The sequence below is a fragment of the Perognathus longimembris genome, chromosome 24 (assembly GCF_023159225.1).
Source record: "Perognathus longimembris pacificus isolate PPM17 chromosome 24, ASM2315922v1, whole genome shotgun sequence".
Lineage (NCBI taxonomy): Eukaryota > Metazoa > Chordata > Mammalia > Rodentia > Heteromyidae > Perognathus > Perognathus longimembris.
The window spans coordinates 22,994,727-23,012,167 of record NC_063184.1 but is presented as its reverse complement, the minus strand read 5'-3'; the positions used below and the strand labels follow the sequence as shown (position 1 = coordinate 23,012,167).

At 41.4% G+C, this 17,441-nt stretch overlaps 1 protein-coding gene across 3 annotated transcripts in view; it reads left to right on the top strand.

Moving 5' to 3' along the window:
- Nucleotides 1–12,882: 12,882 nt before the first annotated feature.
- Grid2 (glutamate ionotropic receptor delta type subunit 2) overlaps nucleotides 12,883–17,441 on the top strand; it is a 1,008,435-nt gene continuing 1,003,876 nt past the window's right edge. For all 3 annotated transcript variants that reach the window (XM_048333648.1, XM_048333649.1, XM_048333647.1), the window contains exon 1: nucleotides 12,883–12,983. In XM_048333648.1, coding sequence (XP_048189605.1) covers nucleotides 12,896–12,983 — 88 coding nt within the window. In that variant the 5' untranslated portion in view covers nucleotides 12,883–12,895. The remainder of the gene's footprint in view (nucleotides 12,984–17,441) is intronic.

The following is a 17,441-nucleotide window of genomic DNA, read 5'->3' as shown; positions in this document are numbered from 1 at the left end:
GCCCTGGGTTATGTCTTAAGTGGATGTCAGACAGTTTCTCTGTGTCGAATAGATATTTGGATATTTGAATGCATTTTAGGCCGGATCAATTACGCATGAAGTTTCTGTAAATAATTATATACAGATCTACTTCTGCACATGCAGTTTTAATTTGGGGGGATAAATATAAAGGAATAGAATTATTATATCTAATGGAAATTACATGTTATTTTTATAAGAGATTGCTAAACTTGCGAGTGGCTAAGTAACTTCCCTTTAATACCACAAAACATGATGTTTCTTTTATTGTTGATGTTGGGTAACTTTTGCAGACTTTGCATTACAGTCCTTGGTCAGTTTTGTCATGTAGAACTTCCTCCAGTCTGGGGATTGTCTCCTTATCCTCTGAAAAGTATCTTTTGTGTAAAGCAGAAGTTTGTAGTTTTCATAAACTCCAGTTCATCAAGCAGAGTTTTCATGAATTATGTCTGTGCAGTTAAATATAAAAGGTCATCAACCTATGGAAAATCATCTTCATTAGCTCCTATGTTATTATGCAGGAGTATGATAGTTCTGTGATTTACATGGAGCTCTAACATCTGCTTGAGGTATGAAAGGTAAAAAGGCTTATGCCTATGTTCCTGTTTGTGTTTTCATTTGTTGAAAAGACTGTCTTTGTGCCATGTATTGGTTTTGCAGCTTTGCCAAAAATAAGTTGACTATATTTATATTAGTCTACTTGTAGGTTTTCTATTCTGTTACAAAAATTTCTTTGTCTGTTCCTTTGCCAGTACTATACCCTTGATGGTGTATTTAACTTGACAGTTAAGTAACTACTGTTGGTGTCTTTTGTTTTTCTATATGAAATTTAGAATGACTTTGTCAATGTTCATAGGGTTACTTGAGGTGGCTTAGTTGCGATTTCATTTAATATCATGAATATCAATATTTAATATTCATGAATATCAAGGAGAAGAAGCAGCATATTCCATGTTACTACATTATGCATGAACCTGAGTATCTTTCCATTTAGATGTTTCTTTATTTCTTCCATCAGGATTTTATGAAATTTCTCATTTAACTCTGATATATAGATATAGATATAGATAGATAGATAGATATAGATATGGATATAAATATAGTTCTACCTATGATTTTCAATCATGACAGAAATGGTATTATGATTCTAATTTCAAAGTTCTTGTGTTAAATATTGATATTTAGAAGGACTTTTCACTTTTATGCACTCACAATTTACCCACACATCGTTTTATTCACTTTGCAGTTCCAGTATTTGGGATTTTGTTGTTGTTGTTGGAACAGACTTCCAACTAAGTTTTTATCAATAGTCACATCATCTTCAAACACAATTCTATTCTTCTATTTCAATCTGTATAACTTTTATGTTATTTTATTGTCATAACATTTATTTATTACTATTTAAATATGATGTTACTTAAAGGTTATTTTAATGCTGTTTATTTAGTAAAAGTCCTTTATTCCTATTAGTGATATTTCTTACAATAGGTGCTGAATTTTGTTATACTTTGTCCTCTATTTCCTCATATCATTTTGAAGTTAGAACACAGAATGTAAATCCAATTGTTTTGTAAACATTTTCCCCAAATATAATATCACTAAGTTTTCCTCTTAATTTTAATGAAGCTTCAAATATATGACAGTTTTATAGTTTACTTTCCAATTCAGATTATCATTGTATAATTTTCTTGAATGCTTTTGCTAGTCTTTTCTGTACTATTTTGAATAATCGTAGCCAGAGACTTCTTTATTGTATTCGTCTTCTTTTTCTTTTTCTTTTTTTTTTTTTTTTGTCAGTCATGGGACTTGAACTCAGGGCTGGAAGCTGCCCCTGAGTTTGTTTACACAAGGCTAGTACTCTACCACTTTGAGCCACAGCGCCATTTCATTTTCTTGAGTAGCTAGGAGTAAGGCATAAGCCACTGGCTCCCAGCTGGGAATTTTTAATTGTCTATGTACTCAAATAATGTATTTGGTTTCCTTTGGTAAATAACATGCATAGTATCAGATTTACATTATGATAACATACCTAGAAATGGTAGTGTGCCATTTCACTGTGCACAACCATCTTATATGTTATATTTTCATATACTCTCTCCTTTTGTGGTGTTCTTGTTCTATAAATTATATCAAATACTATCATTTTAATCATTCTATTTCATTCTGGATCAATTTTAGTCAACACAACTTATTTTTCTCTTAGAGTAGTAGATATCTGGATTTACTGATATTTTTAGTTGTTTAGTTGGTTGTGTGACAAGATCTTTCTGTAAGACAGGCTGAGGCAGTGATAAGTAATAAGTAATAAGACTGATCTAATGGCTAGGGATATGGCCTAGTGGCAAGAGTGCTTGCCTCGTATACATGAGGCCCTGGGTTCAATTCCCCAGCACCACATATACAGGAAATGGCCAGAAGGGGCGCTGTGGCTCAAGTGGCAGAGTGCTAGCCTTGAGCAAAAAGAACCCAGGGACAGTGCTCAGGCCCTGAGTCCAAGCCCCAGGACTGGCCGAAAAAAAAAAAAAAAAGACTGATCAAATAGTATTAAGACAGGTCTTACTATTTTAGACTGTTCTGGAATTCTCTATGTTGCCCAGACTGGCCTCAAAATTATGGCCCTCCTTCTCATAATCCAGAGTTCTGAGATTAGCGCTGAGTTACACCAAGCCCAAGTGTTGTTTTTATTTGTTACCATCATTACCACAAACTTTTAAAATTCCTTCAGCGAAGAGTTACCTGAACCATTTATTGGCACCTACCATATGACCTAGCCATACCACTCCTAGGCATCTATCCTGAACAGCAGGTCCCAAGATATCAAAAAGACATTTGTACTTCCATGTTTATCGCTGCACAATTCACAATAGCCAAAATATGGAAACAACCCAGATGCCCCTCCACAGATGAATGGATCCAAAAAATATGGTACCTATACACAATAGAATACTACATAGCGATTAGGAATGGTGAAATATTGTTATTCACAGGGAAATGGTCAGAACTTGAACAAATAATGTGGAGCGAGACAAGCCTAGAACACAGAAAATCAAAGGGGCATGATCTCCCTGATATATGACTGTTAAGAAAGGGTGAGGGAGAGACAGTAGAGACCAGGTCTGTGAAACCAAAAACTGCTTGTCAAATGGTATTTCCCACAGGATTGGGGCAGCGACCCAACATTATGTAACTAAAACCAAACAACTACTCAACATATAAAGGTCAAAAATTGATCTCTCAGTGGAATACAATAGCTCAAAAGCTATGTATGTACGTTCATATAAGACTACTGTCGACATATTGTCTCATATCGACATTACATTTAAAGCCCTAGGCAAATTTTCTTGGGCGTAGGCCACATGGCTACTGTATATATTCTTGGTACATTGTGTATTGTTATATGTCTACCTGACCTAGGGAAGGGAAAGAAAAACAGGATGTAAGATATCACAAGAAATGTACACACTGCCCTACTATGTAACCGTACCCTTTTTGCACAACACCTTGTCAAAAATTTTGTGTTTAATTAATAAATAAATTTAAAAAATTAAGGAGCGTTAAAAAAAAAGAAAGAAGACTAGAACAGTGAGACATTTCCTAAGTTTTTCTTCAACACAGTCAGCTTCTCTTCAAGAATTAGTCACCTGACTATGACAAAGCAAGGTTTCCCACCATTTCCTCCCCCAAAGTGGTACACTGCTCTTCCGTGTTACTCAATACTAAGTCATATTGGGGGGGGGGGGTGTATTTTTGATTCCTAAGAGGCAGGGATACACCTGGGAATAAGGAATGTTAATCTTGTTTACATTCTTTCCTGCGTATACATGACAGCCACGGGAGGACTCCTAGCCCTGCTTCAACAGGAGAAATAAATGTTTCCCCTAGCTGCACTGTTTGCACAACTTTGTTTCTGGCATTCTCCTGCAAACAGTGATGGTCTCTGGTTCTGGTAAGGAAGGAGGGTTGTTTGTTAACCTTTGCTGGAAGCTGATGCGTTTTGCTTTTACACAAAGCTTTGGATTTTAGCCTGGGTCCTGGATGTTTCCCATAACAGCTTGAAGCTTTTTTCTTCCTGCAGAGAAAGGTCAAGTGAAAGTGAGGCTATTCCACCTCCATCATGCCTTCAGCTCTAGCAATCATCTTTTCTGCCTTCATGAGTCAGTAGAGAAGATCCATGGAAGGGTCTGTAATTGAGTGAAAGTCCGTGGTGTATTTTCTATTGGGTATTCCAAACTCTCACACACCATGTTAAATTTTCAGCCCTTCTTTAGAACTTTGGCCAATTCTTTCTTCAATTGGAAATCCCTTCTTCCCCTGTGTTGTATAAACTCTTTCACTGGGGGAGGGGGGGTTGCCAGTCTTTGTAACTAAGTTTATTTAATTGTTTTCATCTCTCAGTCCTTTGATGGATTCAAGGAAACTTATTCCTTTCTAAAGCATACCAGTATTTTTTTTTTGTTGGTAAGGATTACAATAATGTTGTACTTCAGCTTCCTATATTCTAAGAAAAGGCAGAAATCTGTAAGTCCTTCCAAAAAGAAAACATGTTTATTGTTGAATGAAAATAAAAGTTCAAAACTGAAAATTCCCATTACAGCACAAAACACAATCTTTACCCAGATACATACTAGCCTACTGATTTGCAATCTGCTTTACACAAAGGTCTGTAAACAGAAGATGGAAAGAAAAGCAAAAGCTGTTTTTTTTTTTAAATGTTTTAAAAACATCTACAACCTGGATAATTTTGGAATTTAGAAAATGGATTTTTAACATTAACCAACTAAACTCATCATGTCCTATTGAAAGAGAAATTGGTAGTTGAATAAATGTTGGCTATTCTAAGTGGAATCTGAGTTAATGAATTGCTTCTTACATGATTTTCCCTTTTTAATCTACCTAGCACTTTGAAATATCCAGCACTTTTGGAGATCTTTGAAAGATATTGAAGACTTTGGACATGTACCCACCATACCTTATTGTTTTGATTTTTTTCCAGAAGAAAGCATTTCTTAATACCATATAAGAGAGTATAAGAAAATGTCTCATGCAACTAACATATATTGGGGGGGGGCATTTTCTCTTTCATGTCAAAGTTCTAGAGTTCCTAGTCCACTAGCATGCCACCTCATTGTTGTGGGTTCCTGAAAGGACAACACATGATAATTCAGTTGTTCTGGGGCAAACCACACATCTAGTGAGCCAGAACTCCAAGGTGAAGAGGAAGCTGATGAGGTCCCACAGAGCCCTTCTCTTATCCCATGAAGCTCTCTGTCCATGAAAACTTCCATCATTTCTCAATCAGCGCAAGAGGCAACAAAAAACATGTGGACATCTGGTCATCACCACCCACATTCAAAACACTACCAAAGTCCAAAGTGGGAAATGCTAACTTCCAAGTTTCTAAAATCATTTAAACATTCAAAGTATTGTCTTCTTTCACAATTTCAGTGCTCTGTCTAATCCCTCATGGTTCAATTCTCCCTAGATTACAAAAAGTGCAAGACAACAGCAAAATAAAGAGGCTAGAAGGATTCTTACACTGTTAATCATTTTACATTAAATAAATTCTACCAGTTCTAACCTCGAGTTCAGCATCTTCCCCCTGCATTATGTTGAAGTCACAGATGTGATGCTAGGAATAGGTGGTGATCAATTTAAGGAGAGATTCAGTCTTGTCTGCTGTTACTGAGATAACTTTTATTGACATCTTCCAAAAAATATCTTTGAAATCATATTTGATCAACTTTAGACCTAGCAGCTAGCATCCACCTGTGTTTTAAGGCATGGGCTTGATAAATGGGTGAGATTTTTCTATGGCTAGAATACTTTCATATCCCAGTTGTTTTGGAGTGAATTAGGATTATGTTGTGTCATGCTTTGTGAATGCTATCCCTTCATATTTGAAATTTTGACTTTAACTTTTGAATTTATTAATTGGGTCATTCCATTTTGAACATTCAACGCTTCACTTCCAGTTTGAATTAATTGTACTTACGTCATTATGAATTATCTCTATAGCTGACTAAGAAATGAAATAATTATAAGGTCTTATGATATCTTTGAAATCTTCTACAAATTCACAAATTTCTACAAATTCACATATATGTGTCAAAAATGAAAGTAATAGTAAATATGTCAAGAGTCTAAAATACAATATATTTTCAATTACAATTCTCAGTTTATTTTCTGGAGACAACTTCATAACGCTAGTTGATAGACACTGGTGTAGCTAAAGCTGTATGTTTTAGTTACTTCCCAGTTAAAAGAGTTGCTTATGAGAAGCTGAGATTTGATTTCTTTTCTTAGAAATTAACATGATCATTGATATTCATTGATGTTGTTCCTGTGAATTCTTTTTGCTGCTGACCCAATTATTATGTCACTCACCTGGTGTCAAACACCCAAAGAACAGTCACACAACAGACAATTTAGTTTAACTAATGTTTACTTTTCCATGGAAAAGTCAAATTCATGACATGAAAATATGAAAGAAGGGGGTGAGAATGTGGCCTAGTGGTAGAGTGCTTGCCTAGCATGTATGAAGCTCTAGGTTCGATTCTCAGCACTACTAACACAGAAAAAGTTGGAAGTGGACACTGTGGCTCAAGTGGTAGAGTGCTAACCTTGAGCAAAAGGAAGCCAGCTATAGAGTTCAGGCCCTCAGTTCAAGCCCCAGGACTGGAGATATATATATACATATATACATATATGACAGAAAGACATTTAAAAGGCACATTAGCCAAATTATCCTCAGGTTGAAATTTTTAGTATTTACAAATTTGAATTACAAAAGATTATTCTGCTGTTCTAATTACCTTTCAACACCGAAGTGAGCTCTATATTACTATAATTTTTTTGATGGTATTGATTCTTAACTAAGGCCAAGATGTAAAGAAGAGTCTCAGAGGAGAAAACTATTAGTTTGTGAAACTTTTAGAAGGTAAAAAAAAAAGAACATAACTTTGGAAATGTATCTAACCTAAACAAGTCTCTTAAAAGACAAACCTTGCTTAATAGACCTACTTGATCAGTATGACTTAATCAAAACTATGGTAAGTAGTATTGAGACATTCAAAAAGTAAGTCAATAAAATCTACTTCAAGCATGGCTGCCATCTTGTGGGGACAGGATATAATGTAGTGAGGGGCCAATCTCAAGAAAGTGCCCTTGGAGGGTTACAAGTTGTAGTTGATTTCCATCAGGTAATTGCTTTATGATTATCAGTATTCTTACATTATTCTATATCAATGTATAGAAAAAACAAGACAATCAAAACATGTATAACCCAGTCCAAGCTCCTAAAATTTAAATATCATGATTCATGTGTAGATAGGGAAACAGTATTGCTATTCAATGTTTTCATTTTAATGAACCTTCACAATTGATGGGCTTGGTATTTATCAATCCGATTCCAGAATTTGGTTAGAATTTATATTTCAATGAAATAGAAGAGTAATAGTCTGTCATAGGGAAGTCCAAAAGACTTAAAGTTTTGAAAAGAAAAAAAAAGACTGAGAACTTAATTTAGAAGGAAAGAAGGAAGAATAGATGGAAGGAAGGAAGGAGAAAAATACAGTATGTGTATTAATGTCACAGAAACAATGGCTTGACTAAGGAGAACAAAGTTGACCTTGAAAGAATAACATCAAAATACAACCAATGTGAATGTCACAAAGCAATATGATTTCTTGAATTTGTCATTGCTAAAATATGGAACCAACCCAGATGCCCCTCAGTAGACGAATGGATCAGGAAAATGTGGTGCATATACACAATGGAATTTTATGCCTCTATCAGAAAGAATGACGTTGCCCCATTCGTAAGGAAATGGAAGGACTTGGAAAAAATTATACTAAGTGAAGTGAGCCAGACCCAAAGAAACATGGACTCTGTGGTCTCCCTCATAGGGAATAATTAGCACAGGTTTAGGCTAGTCACAGTAGAGGATCACAAGATCTAATAGCCATGCCCTTATGAACTCATAAGATGATGCTAAGTGAAATGAACTCCATGTTATGGAAACGAGTGTTATATCACTGTTGTAATTGCTTTCAACATGCTATGTGAAATTGTAGCTTCTTTTGTTAATGATCCTCTTGTATCCCCTTCCTATCAATGTATCTCATCTTAGTACCCTGGATACTGTATATACTGTATATAAATTGGTATTAGAACTAGGGAAATGAAAGGGAATCTCAAAAATGAGAGATAATGGATAAAAAGACAAACGACTCCAAAAGCAATACTTGCAAAACCATTTGGTGTAAACCAACTGAACAACTCATGGGGGGAGAGGGAAAAGGGTAGAGGGGGAGGGAGGAATGAGGGAGGAGGTAACAGATAGCACAAGAAATGTACCCATGGCCCTATGTGTGAAACTGTAACTCCTCTGTACATCACTTTGACAATAAATCATTATTTTTAAAAAACATATAAAGTACAATAAAACAAAACAAAACCAGCTTTCTAAAAATTCAAATATTCCAACAAAATCAGTTCTGTTTCTGGGATTCAATTTCTCCATTATCCTCTAGAAACATGAGACATAGAATAAGAGACTGCCTAAATTTCCACTTAGCTCTCAACTACTATGATCTACTCTTTGGAACTCTCAACTAAAGAGAATTTATGGCACTCCTCAAAAATGTCATTCAATACCTGAACAGCCACTTTCCAAAATTGTTATATCTCTGTAGATAGGCAGTCATTACATTCTTATAGTTTTCATTTTGCATTTATGGTAATGATGTAATGTACTCAGAATCTCTACATTGCTCACAACATGTAACATGTTGATGATGTAATTTTGGAGAATCAAAATGATAAAAGTACCTGACACACCTTTGTTGTTCTGTATCTTTATTTTGAAAGGTAACTTTTTCTCACTGATCTTCAACTATGTCTTAAAAATGTATAGATATTTAAACCCAGTCAAATTCTTACATCTTTGAGATATAATTATGCAAATTGTAATTGAATGCAGGTTAACTTGCTGTTGTTTTAATAATAAACATTCTTAGCTTTTTCTTAAGTGAAAATGAAAGATTAATATAATATGTTCTTAAGGTTGTTATTATTACTTTGTTATCTTTCTATAATCATATTAGCTGAAGGAATCTGTACTTAAATTTCCCCCAAATGCAATTAATATCTCTCTGAAATTCTGTTTGTCCGTGAAAGAAAATCCATTCTATTTTATACATTAAAGATGTGCAGATTAGCTAACACTTAAAAAAAAATTGATGTTCATATCATTACTCATGTCTCAATGAAGTATTTACTTTGAAGAATAAAACTAAGAATCATGTTTTTATTTTAAATGTCAAACATCTATTATAAAAATTTAATGCATAAAGACTTTCCCAAGGGTTGAATCAAATATTTCTACAGGATAATCTTTGAATTAAAATGAGGCAACCTTAATAAGATCAATGGATAGCCTTTAATAAACTACCTACTTGAAAAATATAACTAGTGAGTCATTCAGAGTTTCTTAAGTTTCTCTGTATTAATCCATGGTTCTGAACTATAGCTACATGTTGGAGTCAACTATAGAATGTTCATAACATGCAGCTGATAGCCTAGGACCCTAAATCCAGAATTCTGATTAAATGAGTCCTATGTGGTCTCCAGTCCAAGGCTCCCAAGTGATTGCAAACTGAAATCAATCATGAAAAAAAAAAAACAGAGAACTGGAGGATTAAGGAGGAATGAGAACAACTTGTTTATAGCACATGAAAACAGGTTGAGGAAAGAGCAGAGGATAGGAATTTGGGTGAATTTAGCGACCCGCAGGAGCAACCTGTATGAAGATAGGATCGAGCTAACTGTTGTTTTGAAGTTGCACCTACGTCTTTGAGGTGCCACTGTGATGTTTTTTCCATGTTGAATGGTTATTTCTTCATGGAATGCATGGTGAGTCATTAGGATTTTTAAAACGTTCTTGTAAATAATATGGTAAAAGCAAGCTGTGACCAAATATATTTATTCATTCAATTCATTATCTGCATCAATGAAGCACAATTCATAAAAGCACATTAGAACCCTTTAAAGAGTAGAATGATAGGGCTGGGAATGTGGCTTAGTAGTAGAGTACTTGCCTACCATGCATGAAGCCCTGGGTTCCATTCCTCAGCACCACAGAAACAGAAAAAGCCAGAAGTGGCACTGTGGCTCAAGAGGTAGAGTGCTAGCTTTGAGCAAAAAGAAGCCAGGGACAGTGCTCAGGCCCTGAGTTCAAGCCCCAGGACTGGCAATAAATAAATAAAAATTTAAAAGAGGAGAATGACATGATAACGACACAAACACAATCAATATGGAGTCCATATATACTAACTGGGGAAAATGATAAACAAATGATGAAAATGGAGCAGGAAAAAAAATAAACAGCATGGGTGATGGGTTCTTGGAAGTCCTCCTTGGTTACAGATTTGGCAACAGCCAACAACGCGGCTCTGTGAAAGCCTGCACTGAACAACAAGCGCCTCTGCCATGGTTAGTCTGGTCTAGCTCTAATACAAGAGGAGATCATAGAAGATGGGAGGACTCATTCCAGGTGAAAGGACGGATACAACTCCCTGCACAATAGGAATTTGCACTAGCCCCTGAGGAGAGGGTGAGCATGAGTAACTACAGGACAGTCAACATTTTCTAGATTATCTGGTTAAACATGAGCCAGATGAATGGAGGACAGCATTCTTCACAGGTGATAATGTACATTTGTGTTTGCACGAAGAATGACCTAACTCATCAGCCTAAAGCAGAAGGGCTCAAGTGCAGGAGTAAGAAGAAAAGTGATGTCTCAAGTTAGAATAAAGGATGGGCTCTGAACGCTAGTGGAGGGCATTCTCAAAGGTTTGCAGTGAAAAGTAAACCATGAAGACACTTGAGCCCAGCTAATCATTCGGTTGAAATAAGGTGAGAATGGTATCACTTAATCATTACAAGACATCAGGTCAGGTTGATTTTTTTTTTTTTAATGATAAAGAACAATCCTGCACAAAAGTCCCTTCACTGGAAACTGGCAAGCTGACTTTCATTATTTTATGTTCCTGGGGCAGATAACCCTCACTCCCACTTGGAAGTACATAGCCTAAATTTGAGCCAAGAGTTAGACTACATGTTTTACTGAACCCTTTTCTATTTTATGTATGTATCCTATATTTCACATCAAGATCTTTATTCTAATAGAAGATTACAATCTATAGACTTTTGGATTTTTTTCCTGTATTCGCATTGACTTAATAAAATACACATGAGAGCCTCCTAAAAAACCACGGTATAGGAGGTAATTAGCACGCTCCCTCCTTTTTATAACTTTATAATCGAAATCTCATTAAAAGCTTTCTAGGTCTCCTTTTCCCTATGTGCCCAGGTGTCCCTAATTTATTCTCAACCAATGTGACTCAGTCCAGGCAAAGACTAAGGAAGAAAAAAAAAAAAGTCTGATACCTGTTGGTGAAGAGCAAGGTTAAATAAGTGGGGTGGTTTTTCTAGGTTGCTTTTAACCACGTAAAAGGGAAAATAAATAAATAAAAGGCAAAAGGAAAAAAGAAGAGGAAAAAAAAGCGCTTATGTCTCTTCTCACAGTCCTGCCTTTTTTGAAGATTCCAAGGGAAATGAGAGCACTATTTTGTTTCTCCCTTGTATTGCAGATAGGGGGAGGAGGTGGTTATTAGAGAGAAGCTCTCTCTCTCTCTCTCTCTCTCTGTCTCTCTCTCTCTCGGTCTCCCCCCCTCTCTCTCTTTCTCCCCCCCCCCCCCCCACTCCTCTCTGCCTGACAGCACCGCTCTCTCGCGGGCTCGCTCCTTCTCCTAGGTGATCCATTCCCAGGCAACCTGGGGCTCGGTGGTTCTGACGCTGGCAGGCTGGCTCGGTGCTCCCCGCATCCCGCCCGGCGGCGATCGGCTTCCTGAGCATCCTGCAGCCCGGGGCCGGCCTGGCCCCCGCCGCCGGCGGCTCGCGCCCGGGCGCAACTCCCCCGCCACCGCGCCCGCCCGCCCGCCCGCCCGCCCGCGCCCCGGACGAGCGGCCACGCTCCCCGCCGCGCGCGCACACACGGGGGCTTCTCCGCAGCACGATCTGCATTACCTTGAAGTTCACTTTCTCTCCCCCCCCTCCACCTCTTCTTGGAGAGGGCTTCTTCCCCCTCTCCCCCCTTCCCCTCCTCCCCGCTGGAATCTGCCCGTTCCGCTTGGAATCTCCCAATCTCCCTTTTATTTTTTGCACTTAGATTTTTGGGCACGGGAAGACCGTGATTTTTTTCTTTTTTTTTTTTTTTTTGCTCTGCGGGGCTGTAAGGGGCGGGTGGGGGTGGGGGCCTGGGGGAGGGGCGGGGCGGGGAGGGGGCACATCCGGCGTGCAGGGGGTGGGGGGGTGTGTGTGTTGGAAGTTGCGGCGGCGCTGGGACTGGAGACCTGCGGCCCCCCGCGTGGCGGTGGGGACGGCCTGAGCGCCCGCCTCTCCCCTCCCCACCCCTGCCCCGGACCACAACCAGGCTGGATACAATTTTCCTTCTTCTTCTTCTTTTTTTTTTTTCTTTTTTAAACCCAAACTGCAAACAACTCTGGCGATGCCAAAATTCCCCTCCAAGTGACACGGCGTCGGGAAGGAAGCTCGCTTTCCGCCGGGCTCTGGCGCGCTTTCCCCGGGCCCGCATTCCGAGACGCCGCCGCCGCGAAGGCGACGGAGGAGGAGGAGGAAGAACGAACGGGCTTCGCTCGGGAGCCGGGGATTGCGAGAGAAAGCCCGAACCCCGGCGCGCGGCGCTCAACTCCACCGTGACCCCCCAAACTCTTTGGACTGGCTTTCCAAAATAGATCGGAGGGAGAGCCTACAAAGCCCGCAGACCCGTCGTCAGCAGCGAGGTGCCACCCAGGAGATGGAAGTTTTCCCTTGGCTCTTGGTTTTGTCCGTCTGGTGGACTCGAACCTGGGACTCGGCGAATGCGGATTCGATCATCCACATCGGTAAGAAGGGGGGTGGTGGTGGTGGTGGTGGATGGTGGCGGCTCGTCGAGACTTTATTTATTTATTTGTGAAATGCTATTTTATGGCTTCGGTCCTTGCGATGCTCGCCCTCTGCCCTGATCAGGGCGGCCTGCTGGGGTGGGGGTGCGGGGGGGCGGGGGGGCCTGCGCCCCAGGCCCCTTCCCGGGCCCGGCCCTCGCACTTGCTCGGTTTTCTGGAAGGAGGCGAAGGCTGGAACCTTCCCTCTGCCGCTTTTTGCTGGTGAACCCTGGATTTTTTTTTGGGGGGGGGTGTGGGAATCGGGCTGCGGGAGGTGGGGGGGGGGTCTCGCCTGCTTGGTCGAGGGTCTCGGTTTGACCTCTGAGTCCGGTGAATTGATTTTAGGGGTCGAAAGGAAGTTTAATGGGTCCTCCCTCCCTCCCATATACCCCCCCCCCCTCGAATGTACAGGAGCTCTATCAAAAAATGGTTATCTTTGGGGGGCGGAGAGGGGCTCAGGGGAAATGTCGCTCGCGAGGCGTTAAGAGTGGGCCGGGGCTGGGGGGCGGTTTGATTTGGGGGTGGTGGGGTGGGGAGGGGTGAGCTCTGTTTCGGCTCGAACAGGTGGTTTTGCAACGTGAGCTGGCTGAGCCCGCCGCAGCGTGGAGCGCTGGTGACGGGCTCCGCGGCGCCCCCAGCCTCCCCCGGCGGCTGCCTCTGCGGGGTCCTCGCGCGGCGTCGCCTGGACGGTGGCGGCAGGGGCTGGAGACGGGGCTCGGAGGACGCGGAGGCAGCCCGCAGGGGCCCCGGCGTGGGGGTGGGGGGGGCGTCTGGGGAACAGGCCTGTCTTGGTGGGGCTGGGGGGGGGGGAGCGGCTCCGGGGGCGACTCGCGACTCCCCCCGCTCTGCTCGCCTCGCTTCCCCGCGCGGCCAACTCCAGACTCGCCGCGCCAGGCAGGGAGTGCAGGCGTCCAGGCTACGGCCGGGTTGGTTGGTTGGTGGGTCGCTGTTCCCCGGGGAAGGACGAGCCTGTGGGCTTTGAGAGGCGGCTCCTGACCCCACCTAGCAGACGGGCCCGGGACGCAAGGCGGTGGGCGCGGGGCTGGGCGCGCGCGCGGGCGGGCGGGCGGGCGGGCGCGCGGGGCCGGGCGGGGGCTGCGCGTCATTATCATGCACAGCGCTGGAGCGCCGGCCTCCAACTCTTGTCACTCGCTAATCCCGGAGAGCCGAGCAGGGACGCGGCTGGCAGCCTCGCCGGCCTTCCTGCGACCATTTCCCTTTGGGAAATCTCACCTCCCCAGGCGCGCTTGCTTGCTTCCCTGGCTGGGTTGCAAGGAGGCGCCCTTTGCGGGGTGGATACGGGGGGGGAGGGGGGTGCATTTTATTCGAGGAGGGGTGTGCACAGGACTTTTATCTTCTCTCTAAGGCGTGGGGTTCAAATCGAGGTAAAAGATGGGTTACTTCTCGCTTTTCTGTCTGTCCCCTTGCCTGCCCACCGCTCAACACACTCCACACACACATACACACTCACGCAGATGCACACGCACACTTACACCTGCCAAGGGAATCGGCTGCAGGTGGCGATTGTGCCTCTGGTGTGAGGTGTCTGCGCACCATGGACAGACCCTCACCCCTCCCCTCCCTCCCCCCGAAGTGGGCGGGGGTCTCTCTCTCTCTGGGTCTCCCTCTCTTGGTCTCCCCTGTTATTTTTGTAAACATGTCTGCCACTCTCTATCAATGGAGCCAGGCATGTCTCTGTGCAAGGAGTAATGAGGTCAAGATTCAGAAAGCCTTGCCCCAGTGCATTAAGGAAATTAAGCGTTGGCTAGCTAGCCGGCTGGGTGCCGGTTTGCCTGGGGGCTCAAGGTGCCTGCAGCTTCGGAACTTTTCCGAGAGGAATGATGATCTCCTGGAGGGGCGCAGTGCTGTTCTGATAAGAGCTGGGAAAGGAACCGTGTGTTCCTCCCACAGAAATGGCATGCATTTATGTCTGGTTGGAAGTGACTTGGGTGAGGCATGCAGGTGTATAATCACCTACCTTTGTGCTCATGTCGTGATTAGGAGCTGCTGCAGTCTGCTTCTCATCTCTCAGGAGGAAAGCCTTGTAGAGAAATGCGTATTTGTGTGTGTGTGTGTGTGTGTGTGTGTGTGTGTGTGTGTTTTCTGCTTCTTCTGTGGTTTACATGATAAATACACTATTTACAAACACCTACAGCTCATGCCTCCCCTTACTAGGCGCGTACAATTCTGCAAGGCAGACTGGGCATTTGTTTCAAAATAGAGCACAACTGTTGTATTTTTTTTTCTTTCTGCTGTTGCCTACTGTTGCCTAACGATGTGAGATGTCTTACTTATTTATAACAAGATTTCAAAGATGGAGCTATGTACAAATTACCGATTCTTTAAAACTCCAGCAGGATATACTGTGTATATATCCTAGTAAAAGAAATAGTTCCTTCTCAGCCAATTAATCAGGCTTGAATGCAATTAGCACGAGACAAGGGAATTAGTTTCTTTTATCGACTACCTAAGATTGAAGGGGCACTAACAAATTGTTTCAAAACCTCCCAACGTTTTCTGATATGTTGCACATGGGTCCTTGGTGTGTACTTAAGAGGTTAAATGCAACCCCTTTCCCTCCACCAGCCCCTATTCTGAGCAAATGGGCGGTGCATTAAAATTGAATGCCTGTATTAAAATGGTAAAGTACTAGTTGAGATGCATTGGGTCAGTGTACTTACTGGTTGAAGGAGGAGGAAAAAAAGAATACCTTCAAAAGTGCTGGCATTTAAATCATGTGAGAAATAGGATTATGAGGAGATGTATTAGTTCAGGTCTAAAGGGATAAAAGGGGTAGACACTAGGGAAAAAGGAATATTTCAACTCTGGAGATAGAAGGGGAGATGCAAACATGGAAGGTTTTCCCAGGCTCCTGTGAACTGATCGGCAGATAGTAGCTGGACTCTCCCAGCTACTTCAGGCAGAGAGGAAAGATAAAAGGACACTGATATAATAGAATCTTTCAATATCTAGTCCTTTCGGTTGAACCGGGTTGACTATATGAAAATTCCCCTCTTCCTTCTTGAATTCTCTTTGTTTTGAACTTCATGCAGGTAGTTCAATAAAGTCAATGAAATAATTTAAACTCTAATATGTTCCATTAAACATGAATTTCTTATAAAGAGTAGCCATGATCATTGAAATGAGAATGTACTTATTGCACTCAAACATGCCTAATGCTGTAATTCCATTGAGTCTCTGATAAATCATATGTTAGAGCTACTTAACAGTCCCATATATTTATTTGCCTAATGCATAGGCATACACACAGACACCTACCTAGGGTGTTTGGAAATGAATTGCTTTCATTGTGCTCTTCTCTGCTGTGATGAAAGGAAAGTCTTTTGCCATATAAAAACTATGCAGTTTTGAATTATGCTTCTACTTTGAGCCTGTGCATTGATTGAGCAATTTCATCAGGCCCACATTACTTGATTGCTTAGAAGTTTCCTAATGATCGGCATGCCGTAGGAAGCACCAAAAAGTCGTGAGCGGAATGGCAATGACACGGTGTTTTATGAGGCTATTCAGAAGTCTCTCTGATTTATGTAGCTAGAAAGCTCCCAAGTCTTGGAGATTAGCTACGCTGACTGCTATTTTCTTCATACATCAGTCGTCCTACACTCTACTCCCTAAACACAACAGGAGTTTAGAGTGCTGCTTTAATTAAGCAGAGATTAGGTGGCATTTCCAGTCAACTGCACAGTTTGTGTTTGGCTTCATATCTAATATGGAGAATCTCCTGTTTTTAACAGTTTAATATATGCTCATTTCTTTATCTGGGTCCTGTGCTCACAGAACTGATTGTAAATGAGCTATTCTCAATTCTGCATCCCTACCAGGGAACATTGAAGCAGTGTACTCATTCATATAGTACACAAATCACTGACATATTTTGGCTGTTATCAGTCATAGTAAAATACCTTATGTCAACAGGGAGCAGAAAAGCAACATTTCCTCATGCTTTCTCATCAGCAGATGATGCTGTTTTATCTTTCCCGATCATTATCATCAACTCTGACGTGATGAGACGCCCAGGACCATTCACAGAATATAGGATGAAACTAAGACAATTCACAGAATGTTTTCATCAGGAGAATGTTCTGACTAAAGTGAATAGAATGTGCCCACACATGAAGAAATGATAGCAGATGGTAAATTTCAAGTATCAGTTTTCCTTGCCTTTCATCTGAGGTCTGTTTTATGGTTCTCATCATGTGTCCTGGGTGGCCTACTAAAGTGTTACCTGTTCAGCCCTTGACATGATTTACTCTGATTAGACAGAATCAACACTGATATCCTCTCTTTCCCTCCCCTCTCCCATCATTGGGGATTGGTTTCCTTAAATATCACAGTAATATTTTAGCATTTTCTGACAGCTGCTATTTGCTCCCTAATTTCTGAATAAGTAGTATAAAC